The sequence below is a fragment of the Athene noctua genome, chromosome Z, assembly GCF_965140245.1.
Source record: "Athene noctua chromosome Z, bAthNoc1.hap1.1, whole genome shotgun sequence".
NCBI classification, from domain to species: Eukaryota; Metazoa; Chordata; class Aves; order Strigiformes; family Strigidae; genus Athene; species Athene noctua.
Window position 1 is genome coordinate 85093186 of NC_134077.1, and position 17609 is coordinate 85110794.

At 37.4% G+C, this 17609-nt stretch overlaps 1 protein-coding gene across 2 annotated transcripts in view; it reads right to left on the reverse strand.

Annotated features, from left to right (window-relative positions):
• Window positions 1-17609, reverse strand: part of EDIL3 (EGF like repeats and discoidin domains 3) — a 257972-nt gene that overhangs the window by 44623 nt on the left and 195740 nt on the right. For both annotated transcript variants that reach the window (XM_074931730.1, XM_074931731.1), the window contains exons 7-9: window positions 16697-16852; window positions 15470-15614; window positions 9724-9908 (exon numbers count right to left, since the gene is read on the reverse strand). In XM_074931730.1, the coding sequence (XP_074787831.1) occupies window positions 9724-9908; window positions 15470-15614; window positions 16697-16852 (486 nt within the window). The remainder of the gene's footprint in view (window positions 1-9723; window positions 9909-15469; window positions 15615-16696; window positions 16853-17609) is intronic.

A 17609-nucleotide genomic window follows, 5' to 3' on the forward strand; every position in this document is an offset into this window, starting at 1 on the left:
CAGATATCTTCTCAGCTCTGTCCCGATGTCAAAGATGAATTATAGATTAAAAAAAAAATGTCTCCGTTGTGAGAAAATTTGCCTCTATTTTTATTTTTATTTCTATTAAGTCTCAGCCCCTGTGAGTCGATGTATACACAGACACAAGCCCAAAACCACTGAGGAAATTCCAAAGAGAGCCTGTTTTGACACTCTATATTACAAGTCTCAAGGTGCTCTTGAACAAGACCCAGATAATTGAAGAAATGTTTAGCTGCAGTATTTTTGTGCCTACTGTGATTTCCCTTTTAAATTCTCTTTCTCTCTTTCTAACCTTTTCTGCTAAGATTTTTGTCTTATGTCATGTTTTCTGACAGGGAAACTGCTCTTGCATTACCTGAGGATCAACCAGGATGAATGTTATTAAGCAGAGTGGAAAGAGGGTCTTGCACACTACATTGCTATATAGACACACCTGAGTTAACACAGAAACCAAACCCAAAAAAGCCAAGCTATTAAGTGCTGAGACCTACACTAAACTATGAGTGGGATGTTACTAGGAAAAATTACACGATGAAACCAAAGAATAGGCTAAGATTCAGAAACAGCAAGAGAAACATCCGTATCTACTTTCTGTGATGCTTTAACGTGCTGAGATAGGACTGTTTCGTTTTCTGCTTACTGCTAGGTAATGTCAGCCTGGTTAAGCACATTTCCCCCTCCTCTGAAGAAGGCTGCAAGGTAGTTTTCTGCCTTCTAACTTAGATTAGTTTGAGTTTTCTTTGCCACCGCTACTTTGTGCTTGTGTCACAATTTCATTGTTTACTTAGCAAAAAAGATATGATCTCTGTTCACCATTTGCCAAGCTAGGAACCTATCTGTTTCTGTCCACTTTATGTAGGGAACAGAGTAAGAAAATGAATAGTAGATTTTGAACAAACATGTTCTGAAGTCAACCAGAATCTCCTAATACATCTTCACTGTGCTTTTAAAGTGGCATATAGACTAAAATGATACAAATGCGAAACTGAGAGGTCTATTCAGTGAAGAACAGCTATCCAAGACCTTTGTGTACTTTACTCATAAGGTCTCAAAAGAAACATGAAGAAAATGTGTCTTAGTCAAGAAGCATCATTTGGGAAAAATGTGCAGGACTAATAAAACAAGCACAATACAGTTAATAAAGCATCAAGCTATCAGAAAACAGAAATAAAGTCAGTTCCACTCTATTGTTTTGTTTTCATCCTTCACTGGCTTTTGTTTCATCTGTTTTCACATCAGGTATATTTTGCTGCTTAAAGATACTTGACCTTGTCAAGGTTGCCTCATTTCTATCCGTCATCTGTATTTTCTTTGTCATCCTTTTGTCTTGTCGAGACTGCAAGTGTTGTGGGGCAACAACTATGTCCAATTGTGCTTGAGTCTGAGACTAATTCAGATGTAGCTACGAAAACAATGAACAGTTTTATAGGAAGAAGTGGATGTTGTTTTGAAACACTACCATGTAAGAAGGCATGAATAAGAAACATTTTTGCATCTTTTCCTTCTGTATCCCTACCTAGCCAAATCTGTAGCCATTTTGTTATTTTACAGTGTTTTGTTTCATAAATAGAACATTATTTCAAAACAGTGGGAAGCATAGTTAGGTAAAACAGGCAGGAATTTAAAACAATGAAAAACTAACATCCCTCCATTAAAATTTAATGCATTCCATTTTCAGAAGGTGCTGCTATGGGCATCACGTAAGAGCAAAATTTCCACTGCAAATACACGGTAACAAAAAATACTTCAGACTAAAATCTTATTTTTGATTCAGAACTTCAGACTTGAGTCCTATTTTTGATTCAGAACAACCAGGGAGTTTTCACTTACACTCCCACATTTTTTAAAGCAAGATCAAAAACTGTTACTGTAATAGGAAATGGGTCATTATTCAATTTAACTTTCATCTGCAGGGGAGTGATACACAGAGAAAAACTACAAGTCAGTAAGGGAACTGACAGTACTCTCTTGCAACGCTTTAATGCTAGACATGATTCAACTGTTTATGGAATCTTCTCAAGTAATTTTTGTTAGTGATGATGAATTTGTTATGTTTCAAAGACAGGCTCTGGTACACTAAGTTAACCCTTCATTTTTTACTGAAGGCTTAACAGGGAGAGTAGGGAAAATAATTCACTGAACAGAGTAGGATTTTGTTCAAGAAAACATTTTTCTCCTACAAAATCTTAACCATAGCTAATTTACAGTTCAGACAGACTCTTGCCTTTGTACCTGTTTATGAAAGTGTCATTATACAAATTTTTATCTCAGGAAATAATCATGCCATGTCTATTTGTTGCCTATTTCCTGGACATCTTGCAACAAAGAGCTTCTGTACTCTCTGCCTGTCCTTCTAACAATCACTTTGTATTTGGCCAGAGTAAAATCAGTGATTCTACCAAGGCTCTAGACTTCACTACCTAAATAATAAAATACAGCCTAAATGCAGCATTGAAAAGGCAAAATAAACGAAGATTTTATGCTGCCTTATTTAATTTCAAGGCTTAAATTCAATTACCACTATAAACATTTCGATAAAATGAATTGCAGAAGAAAGCTTTGCAAAGTCAAAAGCAATTTAGGAAGGGCAATGCTGAAATGCACAATTTAGTAACATTATTAATGTGAATAATGCATTTAATGAGAAATGATCTGAGGGAAAAACTGGGTTAGAGTGTGACCTCTGGAATGGCCATCAAATATTGCTGGCAGGTAACTGCGACTAGGAAATCAAGGCAAACCTTTTAATACGATTTCTCTGAGCTATGTTTTTGTTAGCAGTGTTAAAAAAGCTTTGGCAACATAAAGAGAGATCAGAGTCAAAAAAAAAAAAAAAAAAAAGAAAGAAAAAAAGGTAAAAAAGCTTGCTGTCCATCTTGAGGTACACACTGTCCTAAAAAACAAATAGTGATCAGCTGCAAGCTTATGTCTATGGTTTATGGGCAAGTGAAGAAGTCAGTAAAATGACCTATTTTGGCATTCTAGCCTAGCCAGCGCAAAGTAGGTAAATTCAACAGTGTGCAGTTTAGAAATAGGTATCTCTCTCTACCTGGTTTTGTCTTTTTTTTATAGAGAAATGTCTCTATAGTGAGTTTCTGGCAATGTATGGGAAAGAAAAGATCCATATTAATAATTTAATCACAACCCGCCTTGTTATGTTGCTGCATCCTGTGAACTATCAGGCTGTGTGAACAGAATATTACTCTGTGAAGCTCCTTATCAAGGTAAGCATAAGATCAAGGAGATGCCAAAGCTGAGAGTCCAAGTCTTCAAGCAGAACTGATAGCTGCCTTCCACAAGAAAAGAAAAAGATGACTTTGAGTTGAAAAGGTAAAATGACCAGTATTGACTGTAAATATCTTTCAGTATCTCAGTAAAAAGAATGGCATGAAGAAAGGTTGATCTCTGCGCAACTTGTCTTTTGCCATCTGACATCTGAGAACTCACTTTTCTGCTTGTGACAAATTATAATCAAAAGACAGTACCAACTGAAGAATGAGAGAGACCTTTTGTTGCTGTACATGTGAAGGACATTGACTGCTCTCCCAGTCTGTTGGTGATGGCTGTGGTTTACTGAAGCTGTAGAGAAAGATATGTGCCCTTTGTTTATGTGTTATAATTAGGCTTATAGTTCCCACAGAACACTGCATCTTTCAAAGACCAGTCACAAGACACTGCTTAGCAGTCCAAGCCTTCTAGAAGTGATGTATTATAATTGCCTCATTATGTTAATTACTGGACTGGTCTTTAACATTTCATCCTATTCCAATTTTAGGTCTTTCAAGTCCTTATTTAATTAAGATGTTTTTAAACATTTTCTTTTATTCCCAGAGTGCTGGTGTTAAAATAAAATACTTAAACTGATGGCCAGACAGAAACAACTTATTTGGCTACTTTAACCAGTATTGGTATTAATGCTTGCTTTGCTAATGACACAATTCAAATGACAATTAAACGATTCACACAGTTTTCTCCTTATGAGTTATTTTCAGCATTTAGGAAGTGCTACAGTATCATGATTTCCCATCTAGTAAGCCTCTTCAGAATTCATTACAAATAAACAGGTAAATACTACAAAGAAGGGGAGAAAGAGGCAGGTGCAATAATAAACAAGAAGCAGATACCACACGAGAGACAGGAAACAACATTCATTTTTTTTTTCTTTTTTTTAGTGACAGAATGAACACCAACATTAAAATAAGCCCAGCTAAACAGCATGAGATGAAAAATAACATTCTCTTCCCATATTAAAAAAGGGAAGGATTCACCTCATGTAACTTTCATAATTCGAAACACCATCTTCTAGTTAAAGCTAATAGTTTCTCTCTGTGGCTAACAGAGTAGAGGTCTATCTCCAGGGTGACTCAACAGGAAACTTAAGACACTTAAGACACTTTACCACTTGGGGTAGGGTGAATGATTCCTTGATAGTGCTGTCCTCTTTCCATTGACCCTTTTTATCAGGTTATATAGACAATAACTTGGTGAAGTGCAAAAAAACCCCCCATCTGGATCGTCTCTCCAGAGCCATGTTAGCTGTGTTCTGCACAAGGCTGCTGGAGCCAACATAACGTTAGGTACGATCACCCTCTGTCTTCTCTTAATATTCTTTTGTCTTAGTATTGATACAATTGCAGATGACTTCTGTTGGTGATGCAAAGCACAACATGTACCACTGTCAAGTTTTGTAAATACTGGACAGATGTAGCACAAAGTCTGCTTTCTGTAAGAGTACTCTGCAAGAAAAACTAAGTAGAGACTGGGTCTGGCTTAGCCTTTAAAAATAATAACTCTTTGATTTGTTCACTTAGAAGCTAAAAAAAACCCCAACAACCTAGAAAATGAACATAAATAGATTCTATGATGGTGAGACTTTGTAGATAGAGATATTTTTGCGTAAGTCTAACAAAAAGTAATTATTTGGAATACAATTTTGCCTTTGTTTTCAAATGAGACTTTGTGATGCAACAAAGATGTACTAAACTGAAAGAATAACTCTATTGCAGCACTGAGACAATTGTTTTCTGATGGTGTGGATGAAAAAACTTAGGAAATGTTGTCTAATACTGGAGATTAGGTTGGCAGGACAATACCCAACCCAAAGGTATTATACTACTGGCAATCATCACATTTTAAAAATGTGTAGGTATATAGATAAAAGTTGCTTTGCCAATCTTCAACCAATCTGCTATCTTTATCAGCAACTGTTTTTTCCCTAATAGTGCCTAGCTGTTTCCATCACATACAATCAGCAAGAGAAACATTAGAATAAGGCATTGCTTGTTCCTCCACTCTACTATTAAAGGGAAAGATGATTTTCTTAAATCACCTGAGCTCTCAGTGGTAGATATATAAAATAACTGTGGATAAACTGTATCGGGTTTATCATTCATGCATATCAAACTGCAGAACCTTCCAGTAGCTTTGCAGTAAAATGCAAGCTATGCAACCAGATGGAAGTAATTTTTGCAGTGAGTAAACTGCTTTAAACTTTCAAGTACAACTAGAAACACAGAGCTACTGCAATGCTGCTGGTGACCTGAAGATAATATGGCAATATAGAAGGAACCTTATTTATATATATATATATATATATATATATATATATATGTATATATATATAAGGCCTTCAAAAAACCCAGCCTATCATGTTTTTAAGATAGAACACTACCAATACCCATGTATCATTACTAAATTAGGACTAAGGTAATGTACAAACAATTTAGGCAAAGGAGATAGTTGAGGAGGGAGAGGAAAGCTCCAGCTATTTGGAGACACCAAATGAAACGGGATACCTCAGCTCTCCAAGGAATATTGCAGAGGACGGCAGATCAGAGAAATTACTTGCTGAAGCACCATGCAAAGGAAAAATGGGCAAAGGCATTAAAGTAGATGGTGTTGCTGTCCTTTATTATAGACAGCAAGAGAAAGTGGGAAATCAATACAATGACAGATAGTATCTCTGCCAATGTAGCAGAAATAAGGAAATATTTTAAAATACCTAAACCTAACTAACAGTAAATAGAGAAAAGAGAGTTTAAGCCACTGTCCTAATTTCATAATTTATAACTGCAGAAAATTAGTGGTAGAGTGGGAATGAATTTTGAGATAAATGTTAATTCTCTTGAATGATAGTCTCGGCTAGGAAAATGAGACACAGAATGGTGAAAATCTACTTACAAGAGCAGTTACGAAGCATCTGAAAGATCAGTAGGAATCATTTTCAATAATCTTTACAGCCTCAGTGCCTCATTCTGGGCATAAGGCGGGAAGTTCTTTAACGCTTCCTGTAACGTAAAGTAATTGAAGAAACAGGGAGTGGGGTGCCTGGCTGGAATGACAGTCCTGGATTGTGTCTATGAGGATCAGAAGCACTCCCCAAACTGGCAAAGCAGCCTGGTCATGGTAGTTTAGCAAGAGATTCTGGGAGAAGCCTGTGTATTGGTTTCAAGGTAGCAAATGATGCTGACAAGCAAATCACAGTAAAAAGGGAAAGGGACAGCCTTGAAAGAAAGTGAAGTTTAGACTTTTCTTCTTTTCTCAGTAATTAATTTGAAATGCTTTACATTGCTTAGTTTATGCTAAGTTTATACATAATTATGGGAAGCAAGCCATTACTTTTTTTTTTTTTTTTTAATTTCATTTCCCCACATCCTCCTAATCCGCTAATCTTTAATTTATTCAGATGATTTCACAGAAGTGGCTCCAAAAGAAAGGGAATCCGTAGAGAAAGTATTCAGGAGCAGAAAGAGTTGCTGGAACTGATTACTCTGTTAGATTTCATACCAAACCTGAGCAGCTATGTTGTTCTGTATCACCAAGCTGCATAGATTTCAACTGCAATGAGTACAGAGGCACTAAACAGGCTTGTCTAAATTAATGGAAGCTCCTGTGCTATGAATTATGCCAGGTAATTGACTGCTTTTGCAGCATCATTTTCAAAGGAATGGCAAGAGAGCTCATGGATGAGACGTGGGGGAATTCAGACCCAGATTATGACTGAGTTGGAAAAGTAGAATTTTAGTCATCATTAAATTTTCCTCCACATCACAAAAATACTTTCTTCCATTGCTAATTATGTTTTTTGGTCTAAAGGAGTGTTGTGTGGGAAACCTGGTGGTTTTAAGTCATCAGAGTCTAGATCACAACAGATTTTCAACAATTGCAGCACCAGTGAGGTGAGTAATCTTCTTGAACCCAAAAATGCACAGTCTGTATGTGGAGCCATATAATACTTCATATTTCTGCCTCTGGAGCTGTATTATGGATGTAGCAATCCCGAACACTTTAAAACAGAGAGCATACTTGTTAACGGCTGCATTTTTAAATACATAGAATATGCTGAATTTTCCATTTTGAGAGAAAACTGAGTGAAACAACTCCAGTTTATGATAGAAAAGAATTTATCTCTAGGTTTCATGCAAAAGTGCTGTGAACTGCCCATAAGTAGCAAGTAACATTTATGCACAATGCAAACATCAGCTCTCAGCAACTATTATCACAGCAGGCACTCTGAGATGTCAGCACAAAAGCTTTTAAACAGAGGAAAGGTTGATAGCAATGGCATTTGGGCAAGGATCCCCCAAAAAACTGTCAATCAGAACAGATCTGTTAAAGTCATCCACATACCACACACTCTGACAATAATTTTTAAAGGTAATTCAGCAGGCTTTTACACAATATTATAGGCTTTCTAGTGAAAATTATAGAAGATAAACAAAGTAAGGCATGTGGAGAAAATTCAAAAGGCATGGAAAGCTAACACTGTGAAATATCATATTGGCAGGCCAGCTACTTCAGCAAAAATCCAGAAATCTGTGTCTTACTTTAAGCTGTTTTAGGATACCATGGAATTGCTAGTGGGATCATTCCTTGTAATATGCAATTGCTGAAGGAAAAGGGCATACAGATAAGTCTGCTTTCATATGCTTTTTCTACAAATACGTTTTCACTAAACTCTACGAAAACAGCATGACAATAAAATCGCAGTAAGTGTGTTAAAAGGTTACAATACAATACTCTGTATTTTAAGGGAAAAAGAGAAGTACCAGCAAAAAGAACAACAATGAATGGACAAATTTAAATGGCAAAGAAGTCTTACAGAATCATTACGTAGACTTGAAGCATTTGAGCTCATCTCTACTCATGGATGGAATTAAGAATAATCAGCCTATAGCAGAAGTTAACGACCGGCTTAAGCACTGAAAAAACAAGTGATTTTAATGCCTCCTTTTTTTAAAAAAAATCTAGAAATGTCATGATACTCTTCTAGAGAAATAGCCTAAGTATAATGACTATCAGGAAAGTGTAAATTGGATGTATTCCTGTGAAGTTACCAAACTCATATCATAGCCATATTACAAGTGAACTGAAAGATGAGTATTTCTTCACAACTTTCTTCTTTCCGAGATAAAAAAAGAGTACGCCTGATACTTCAAGAACTTGCAGAGACTGTGCAGGTAATCAGTTTAAATTTGCAGGTTCAGGTAGGTTTGAATATAGCAAGAATTACAATGGAAATTTTAGAATATAGGAATTAACTCTGCAGCCCCTTGCCATCTGTAGTTAATTAAAAATTCTCTGTCATCCACTGGAGGAATAACACTCCACAGAATATTTCTGTAGAGTCTCTGCACACCTTTGGTTCCTGGGTGACACTGATGGGGCTAAACACAATACAACTGCCCCTCTTTTACATGGAGAAACACTTTCATCTGCTTCTCCACCATAAAACACAGGAATAAATTTTTCCTCCTCTCCAGAATTTACTAACTGCTGTTTCCACAAGCTGCTCTAAAAAACTTTCAGCAAATCCCAGGATCTTCAGTTATTCAAAAGTTAAGTACACAAGGCAACTTCTTTCTGTACGTGTGTAAACTTGGAGAAAAGACAGTAATCATATTGCAAAATTGCTTAGCAACTGTAGGTGAAAAAAGCTAATATGCCATAATTTATATGTGAAAAGATTGCAGGGTGTTAGTAGCCACATCTAGCACTATTGAGGCTTCCAACTGAGAACTGCACTGCAAACTGGCAGCTGACTCAAAACACTGCTATTTTCAACAGTTCAAAAAATGTAAACGTGTCAGCAACTGGTTGAATAGGTTTCCATACTGGTGATTTATTGCATTCTTTCACATTAGCGTACTACTGACTTTTATAAATCACTCCCAGGCTGAAAACAACCCCTGTGCACAGCTTTATAATGAATTCATGTGCTGAAGCAGTCTTGCCAGCTCCAGAGTGGTGTCAGAAGGTAATTTTGAGCAGTCTCAAGTAGACAAAGATAATTTCTATGAGCCAGATTTGCTAACGTGCACAAAGTTGAAGTAAATATGTTTTTCCAGGGAGCTTTGGAAGGACAGAAAGGGGGAAGAAAAATCAATTCTCTTAAAAAAAGAGGAGAAGCCGTTAAATAGATCTGCATCTACTATGTGTGTCCATTGGCAAAGGAAAAGTTGCTGGGCAACTCATAAGGTTCGGCTAGTGGAGGTGAAGGTTTCCCTGAGCCACGTTTTCTGCAACGGAGGTACCAAAGACATGAAGATATGATTTCATAGCTTCAGCATCTACATGTGGCAGAGACAGGATGGTTACACTCAGAAACCGAAGGATATGGATATAATCCTAAACCAGCCAACTGTCCCCATACCTGAAACACAGAGAAGATAAACATTTGGGAAAACGTATGTGAAGCTTTACCTGCAACCACTGTGACTGGTCATTGTGGCCAGAGGTCCAGGCATTAACTTTGCCTTGCTTGTCCAGGCGGGCTTTCCTGGGCTCCCAAGCAAACATGTCCATGTTTAGTGTACGGAAAACACTGGAGGCAGTAATTTGGTAGTCCTGTATATGTCCTGATTTCATCCCCAGGGGTTCAGAGCAACCTGGAACGGCAAAATAAGATCTGTGACACTACTTACTTAACTCTATAAGTGGTTTAGGTTTTCCGTTATGGAAAAGAAAAATAGCAGCTCTTGAAGAAAAGGCTTTAATCAAGGCTGTTGTTGGAGGAATTGCTAGCAAACAAATGAAAAATAGCCAATTCAAGGAACTTTATTTCAAGACTACCTTGGAAGAATCAAAAACAAGATAGAGAATTCAACATATTTTATCCTGGCATAAATTTATGAAGGCAAACAAGCAGAAAAGATTACTTTTGTCTCTTCTTATCTTGGTTTTATTTTCCTATCCAGCAGCTTGCAATTGTTTCCCCTGTTCAGTTCAATTTTCTCAGGCTTTTCTGCTATGTCACGTCAACCATGTGTTTGCCTATGGAGGAAACACTAATTTTTCTTACGCCACTGCTGAAGTAAAATGTTAAAATGTTAACAAGCACTGAGCTCTTTTACATTTTTGAGTTATTTGACATCTAGGCAAAAACTCAGAAAGCTTCAACACCCACTGACAAGAGTGGATGACTAGCTGTAAAGAAGGGAGAATAGGAGGAGAGAATCGCTTAGGAGAAATTGAGAGTTAATGGCTTGTTTGTTTAAACCAGGTGTATGTCCCAGATCAAATTATTTTGACAGTAGCAACAGATAGATCTTGGGCTCCTCCTTTCTCTGGGTGTCCATGAAAAAAAACCCAAAGCCAAATCAATAAGTGACTCTATGTTCCTCTGCCTTGCTCTTGTACTCCGAGAAGGTACATTTGGACCCAGAAAAGGGAATAAGCAAGCTGATAACAGGAGAGACACCCTTTGATAGCAGCACTGGAACAGCAGTGTTAGAAGTCAAGAGAGGCAGATGAGCTGTATGGTTTTAAAAGTTTAAAAAATAAGAAAAAATAAGACGAGTCAAGTAAGCGAGAGCAAGAGGGCTGCTAAGAGGTCAGGAAAAGTGAATGTATGGCTGGGTGGAGTAATGTTTGATGGTTGAGGAAAAGGTGAAAGATGGAGATGGGAACATAAGAAGCCATTTTCTCATTTCCTTCCTGCCCCAGCTGTCAAAAGCCTGCATATGTGCAGTTATCCTAAAGTTTTCACTTCACAAATTCAGAGATCCTACTCAGTTCAGTAGCTGACTTGACTCAGTTAAATTGACAATAATATTTTAACATATTCTTAACTCACTGAGTGAGAGCACGCCCAGATCTTATATATCTGGTTTTGCAAGGAGTGCATCATCACTGTGAATGCACACAACCTTGACTTTATGTATCATTGGGAAGAGAGAGGTTTTCCACCTGACACTCACATCCCACGCTGCTGAGCTGGTCCCTATCAGGTAATCATTTGCTGAGTCACCAGCTGTGTTTCTTAAAGCACACATCTAAGTCGTGAAGGCTTTCCTGCTGGGACCATGACCCTGCTCAGCTGGTGTCTCTTGATACAGCCAGAGCACTGTGTGACCTCTTAAAACACCTTCAAAGTTTTATTTTGTTTCTCATTTTATCTGAGATAGATACCAAAGCTGGTTCTCTTATTCTTAAAAGTCAATTTCCTCCACAGTATGTTTACCCACATTTAAAGACCTGATTTTTTCTTTGCTATCGTTAGCAAAGACCTTTTTTCAGGTTCTACTTTCTGTTTCTTCCATAGGTTTAACACAGAAATAAGTCAAATTATTAGGGATTCAAATCAGGAAGTTAAGACCAAGCCCTTTGTGGGGGTTCTAACAGCAGGAGTAAATGCATATTACCAGAAAATAATAATAATAATAATAATAATAATAATAATAATAATAATAATAATAAATGCTCTTTACTGTAGTAACTACTGCATTTAATATTTGAAAAGCTGACATATTTCATATTGAATTAAAAAACAAACAGAACAGAATTAATTTTTGAAAAAAAGTACAACTTTCAGAACTGATTCTCAGTGCACAACTGGAAATTGCACAGCCTTGTCTGTAGAACAAACTACCTAGTTCAAAACAACAACAAAACAATTTTCCTGGGAGCACGAGGGAGCAACTGATAGCACAAATGAGAGAGAGTCTTCTATTGCTTTAGAGAAGGACTTTGCTTATTATTCAATTCTGAAGTATCACTCCAAGATCACAAGGGCTGTCAGCAGGTATGTTTCATCTGAGGAGTCTGAAGGAGGTTCCTGACACAAAAGAATGGGTTGTCAAAACTGTTTTTCAGTGCTGGTCCAATCCATCAAAAATAGTGTTATTATTGATTTATGAAACAACAGATACATCTGCTTGTATGTCTGTGCATGTGTGCATGCATTAATGGGATTTTACACTCGCCTTCCTTCTCCACTGCCCCAAAAGGAAGACAGTTGTTAAAGGTAACAGGAGAAAGTGAGAAAAGCAATGAGAACCAGAAGAGATGAGCATGATGCACATGGGTGGCAGAACAATGTCTTAGTGCTGTGTCACAGAGAGCAACAGCAGACCCAGTCACTTCCCAGCTCCTACGGCATCCTGCTGCAATGACAGAAGATAATGACTGTTTATTTTGATAGGTGAGCTATAACCTAGAGCACAAAAGACAGAATCATTAACTAGTACAAAACTTTGTGTCTATAGATAGTCATCCCTCATAGAATTGTATCTATAATAATGCTCATGGCTCCCTGGGACTTCTTCACTGCACTGTATCTTTTTAAAATTTGTTTTGCAATGTCCCTGTGAAAGGATTCAATCTCCCTTCCCATTTTTACTACCTGTTAAAAGTTAGTGAGAGCTGATGTAGACATACTTACAGCTATGCCCAGTGGAGTATCTTAGGTCAAAATGTTTGAGATGCTTTTGATATCGCCATCTGTGATGAATGATATCTGATAATTCTGTATGTTTCAACCTATATAGGTATAAGTTTGCTGTTCTTATTTGGTGTAGCTCAATGAAACAGGAGCAGTGCAATAACGTGTGTATTAGCATCTGAAAACTGAAAGAATCCACACAAAGGTTATTCTCCGTTGACTCTTCTGAGGGCACATTATTTTACTCTTCAGTCTGTATCCTCGGCCATACCCCTCACCTACCTCTTCTTTCAAAAAGCTCAAACCCTCAAATGAATTATTAAATATTAAATGCATTGGAGGCAAAACCAAAAATGGATCTGAATGCAAAGGTCAACACGCATCTTGTCTTGGGCCGGGATTCATACAGTATATGCAAAAGCAGCATAGGTCAATTACTTGAGGGCAAAGGTGGTTTTATTTTGATTAATACTGTGATATTATTCATTTCTGAAAATCAAGAGATTTAAAAAATTTTCTTCCTATTAATGAATACAGGATTCCTTTCCATATTGGATAGTGCTGAAGACAAACAAGGGGAGGGAAATGTAGTATTAAATGCAGATGTTACAAAATCCATGTGTGTGTGAGTGGTACCTCTAGGTGCTTTTAGGGTAAAGTTACCAGATAACATGATGAAACGAGCAAAATTGCTTGCTCAGAAGATGCTATGAGTCTCACATGGATGGTTAAGTTCTGAGCACCAGCATCCCTCTACAAGAACTGACAAACTCAGAACACCAAGAATTTCCTGAACCTGGTGCACATTCACCAACATACACCAGCATCAACAATGTATGACACGGACTGGATGCAAGAAGGCAGAGCCTGCTACGTGCAGATGTTCAGTCGAGTGAGTGAATGGCCTGAGTAAGTCACTGTGTTGTGCGAACAGTTACATGTTTTTAAAAACAACAGCTTGATGCTACTATTAATAACAGCTTAATGAATAAAGGCATTCCAATAAAGAGTAGCTGAGATCTCTTTCTCCTCCCCCATCAATACTTTATGAAGGGAAAGGAATTACAACACAGAGATGTGCAAAACACAAGTAAGGCAGGAACACAAGGCCATGATATTAATGCCTAATTTATTGATGGGCAACTCCACAAGCATTGATTATGGTTTTCAATAAGATCTGACCATGGGTCCTGGTATGTAAAGCTCTTTATAAGCCTAGAGCAGATTATATAGAAAATTTTGCTGGTTTGTCCTAAGAAAGAATTAGTTTTAGTGGTGAACTGGTGCTGCGAGACAGTCTCCCTCCTTTCTATAGTGGCTCTCCTTTCTAGCACCAGGACTTCTTAGAGAAACCAGACCTCTCAAAGTGTTTTTCAGCCTAAGACAGACCACTTGGAATTAGAGTGAGTTAGTCTGTCGTTACGTATAATTATACTATTCTTTCAAGTAAGATTGAAATTATTCTGCTGAGCCTTGGATGCCTGCAGTTCTAAGAAATTATGACCTTGAAACTGTTAGGAGACCACTGAAATGAATTCACTTGAGTAGCTTTCACAGTTCTTTGAGCAAAACAATTCCTGGTCATTCTGGCAAGGACTTACTCTAAATTGTGGTTCCAGAAACGGAAGACATAAAAAAAATAAATCTAATAGACTAAAGCAGCTAGACCGAATTTTCTATTTACTCTCAAACCTATCTATATTGGAAAAGGGCTACAGTGAGATTAATGCATTAACATTTCATTTCTGAATCTGGTTTTGATGCCACTGGAGGAATGAGAATTATTTAACTCCAGCTGTTTTGATATATCATTCGTGAACTGGATGACTATTGTTTGTACAGTAAAGCAGGCAGCCACATAAAACTCATTCTTAAATGAATTCAGTGGAGCGCTCCCACTGGTAAAAGGTTGATTTCTTGAAAAAGATAAAAAATTTACATGCTTTACTGAATTTGTACAGGAACATGGAGAGTGGCTAGAGGTCAGGCTTTACATTTATGAGCTATAACTTCTGCTACTACAAACTTTAAGAGGTTTTATATTGTTTCACTTGTTCATTTACTTTCTGCTACGAGATGCAATCCCTGGTTCTGCTAGAAATCCAAAAAACAAATCTAAGCCGAAATCTTGACTAAAACAATCCAGCAAAATATATCTTACTGCACTTTGAGTGGTCCTCGATAGCAGCTGAAGCACCCTTGTCCCTCTGAGGATGTCACATAGCACACCAGCATGGTCACCCAACAGCCAGGAGAAATTACTCAAACCAGTTTTGATGCCTGCTTCTGCTGTGACTCTGCTGTACAGCGCTGCAGAAACAGCTTTGGCTCCCAGAAACTGTTCTCAGCACCTAGTTAGGCTGTGCTGAGCATAACTGTGAGTTAGAGACTCTCTGTCTTATGGTCTACTTAGTATGTAACATTAAGGGTCCCGATAGCTGTTGATACTTATTAAAACTGCTATAAATGACCTTTTCTAGGCTGCACGTAATTAGAGGCCAACGTGCACAGAAAAATTTACAAAGTGTTATGAGGTTGCTACCACATTACCTTACTAATATTGCTGCCCTACTACAAGCAACTACTGTCACTTACATCATTTAGGTAAGTGTTGCTCCTTATGTATGTATGATTATATAATGTACATAACAAGAGGTGAGTGACTGATAAACTCAGGATTGCCAACTGCATTTCACCGGGAATAAACTGAACACAGTTTAGACGTTGGGCACAAAAATGTGCTGCTTGCTGTCTGACTCCTGAGGGGCGGCGACGGACGAAACCCACCTGACAGTTCACAGCCAAGCAGTTCCATTCTCAGCGTGCAGTGTCTTCTGCACACCTGGGGGTACAGCCGTACGTACTGCGACTTAATGGGAGGGGTGAAGGAATTGGCATATGGGGTGTTGTTGTCCACGTTTCCACGGAACACCTGTGATAAAATGACCGTAAAACGGTGTCAGGAGGATTAATAAAAGTTCAGCTTATTTCCATCTCAGAAATATCTGTGTTGTTCTTCTGACTCCCCCTGCACATTTCTCTACAAGTTTTTTCTCAGAGGCTGTTTTATCACCTCCAGTGCCCAACATACAAGTTTTTAAGCAAAACACACTGCCATTGGCTTGCATCAGCATGTGTTTGCCACCTGCGCTGAATCAGGACCTCTACCTTGTCACTTCTAGAAACGGAAGGTACTAATGAAACTAAATTATGTCTTCTTTTTTTTAATTAGCGTATTAAACAGTCCCAATTCAATTTAGTCTGCAATCATTTACGCTGATTGACATATTTATTTTTTTCCCCTCTACTTCAAGAACCTGATCCAACTCCCACTGAAGTGCACTGTAACCCTCTCATCGATCGCAGGGGGAGCTGAGTTAAACCTATGAACATTCTTCCATTCACTCCTCACTCTAACCAGATATGCTTGTACTTTGTTTTCTTCCCTCATTATGTACCTCTTCACACAGCATTTTAATTTTCTCACAGAGAAACTATGTCTAATGCTGCAAAGTGCCTTAGTTCTATCTTAACTTGAACAGTAAAGGGATTTTTGCTGCTTCTGCACAACTCTATTAAAAATGTGGTAACTATAAACTGTAAACACATACTTCCCACTGGATGACACTGTTTGTGCAGTACAGATTAGCAGTGATGAATGGGTTCTATGCTTTTAAGGGTTAACACTAATCTGCCAATGTACTAAAGCTAAATTCAAAACAGAGTAATGAGTAATTACTGGTAAACTAATTAAAATGAAAATCAGTTAAGTGTAATAAACAGGATTATTCTAGCCTTGGGACACAGTATTTATACAACCATCAATTAAAGTATAAGAAATTCTTAGCAAACAGAAAGTGTAAATTTATTGATTTTTTTTTTTTTTCAGAGAAAAATAATAAGGCAACCTGTATCATACTATCAGGCAATTATGCTTGTCTACTAGAGATACCTCATACTTCTGAAGGCAGCTAAACCATAAGATGTATTCGTATACAGATGCCTTAATCTTACCATATCTTCATTTGTGCCTTTTACTTTGTACATTGTCCACGACTTTCCATCATTACTATATGCAATTTTGTAAGATTTTACATATTCTGGACTTCCAATCCTCTTGGCACCTTGAGTTATAACTCCAGTGACTCTCATCTTCTTCTGCAGGTTTATCTGGAATAACAGTACAGTGTTATCACTAACCATTTGAGACACAATTCTAATTCTAGATTCCTTTGTGGTTTTTTGTTTTGTAAATAGCAGAAAGGAAAAAATGTAGCTGCAGCATTTAAATTAATATCTTTACACTTGCATTAATTCCTTTTATCTTTAATTCATTTCAGGTACATATGCACACAAATAAATAAAAAAGCTTGAACCAAAAGGCTGTAGTATGCACATGTAGGTCTTCATGTGTATGTGTACACACACACACACACATATATATATATATATTACTGATATATAGGTTATCACTGGCATATTACTGGAATATAGCATATTAGTGGTATATAGGACTACTACTATATATTTCCTTCCTAAAAAGGAAATGCAACAGTGTGATAATTTACCAAAGGCTGAATCTTCTGTTCTACTAGAAGCCAATTTGCAATCCCACACCAAAGAGCCTAAATTAACTTCAGGTTGAATGTCTTTGTAAAAGAAAAAATACATGGATGTTCTGTAAAGCAAACAAATAGACCTTTCCTTGACTCTCACTGAAATTTCATATATGTAAAGATAATGCTATGTAAAAGCTAATCCCCAAACAGTCAACAGCAAAATATCAATGTCTATCAATTGTTATAAACACTCCCTGTGTACTTGTTTAAGTTGACCTCAACACCGTGAAGTACAAAATGAAGATGTACAGAGTCCAGCAACATTCAGACAACCTTAAATTTGCCCTCTTTATGCATCTAAGATATGG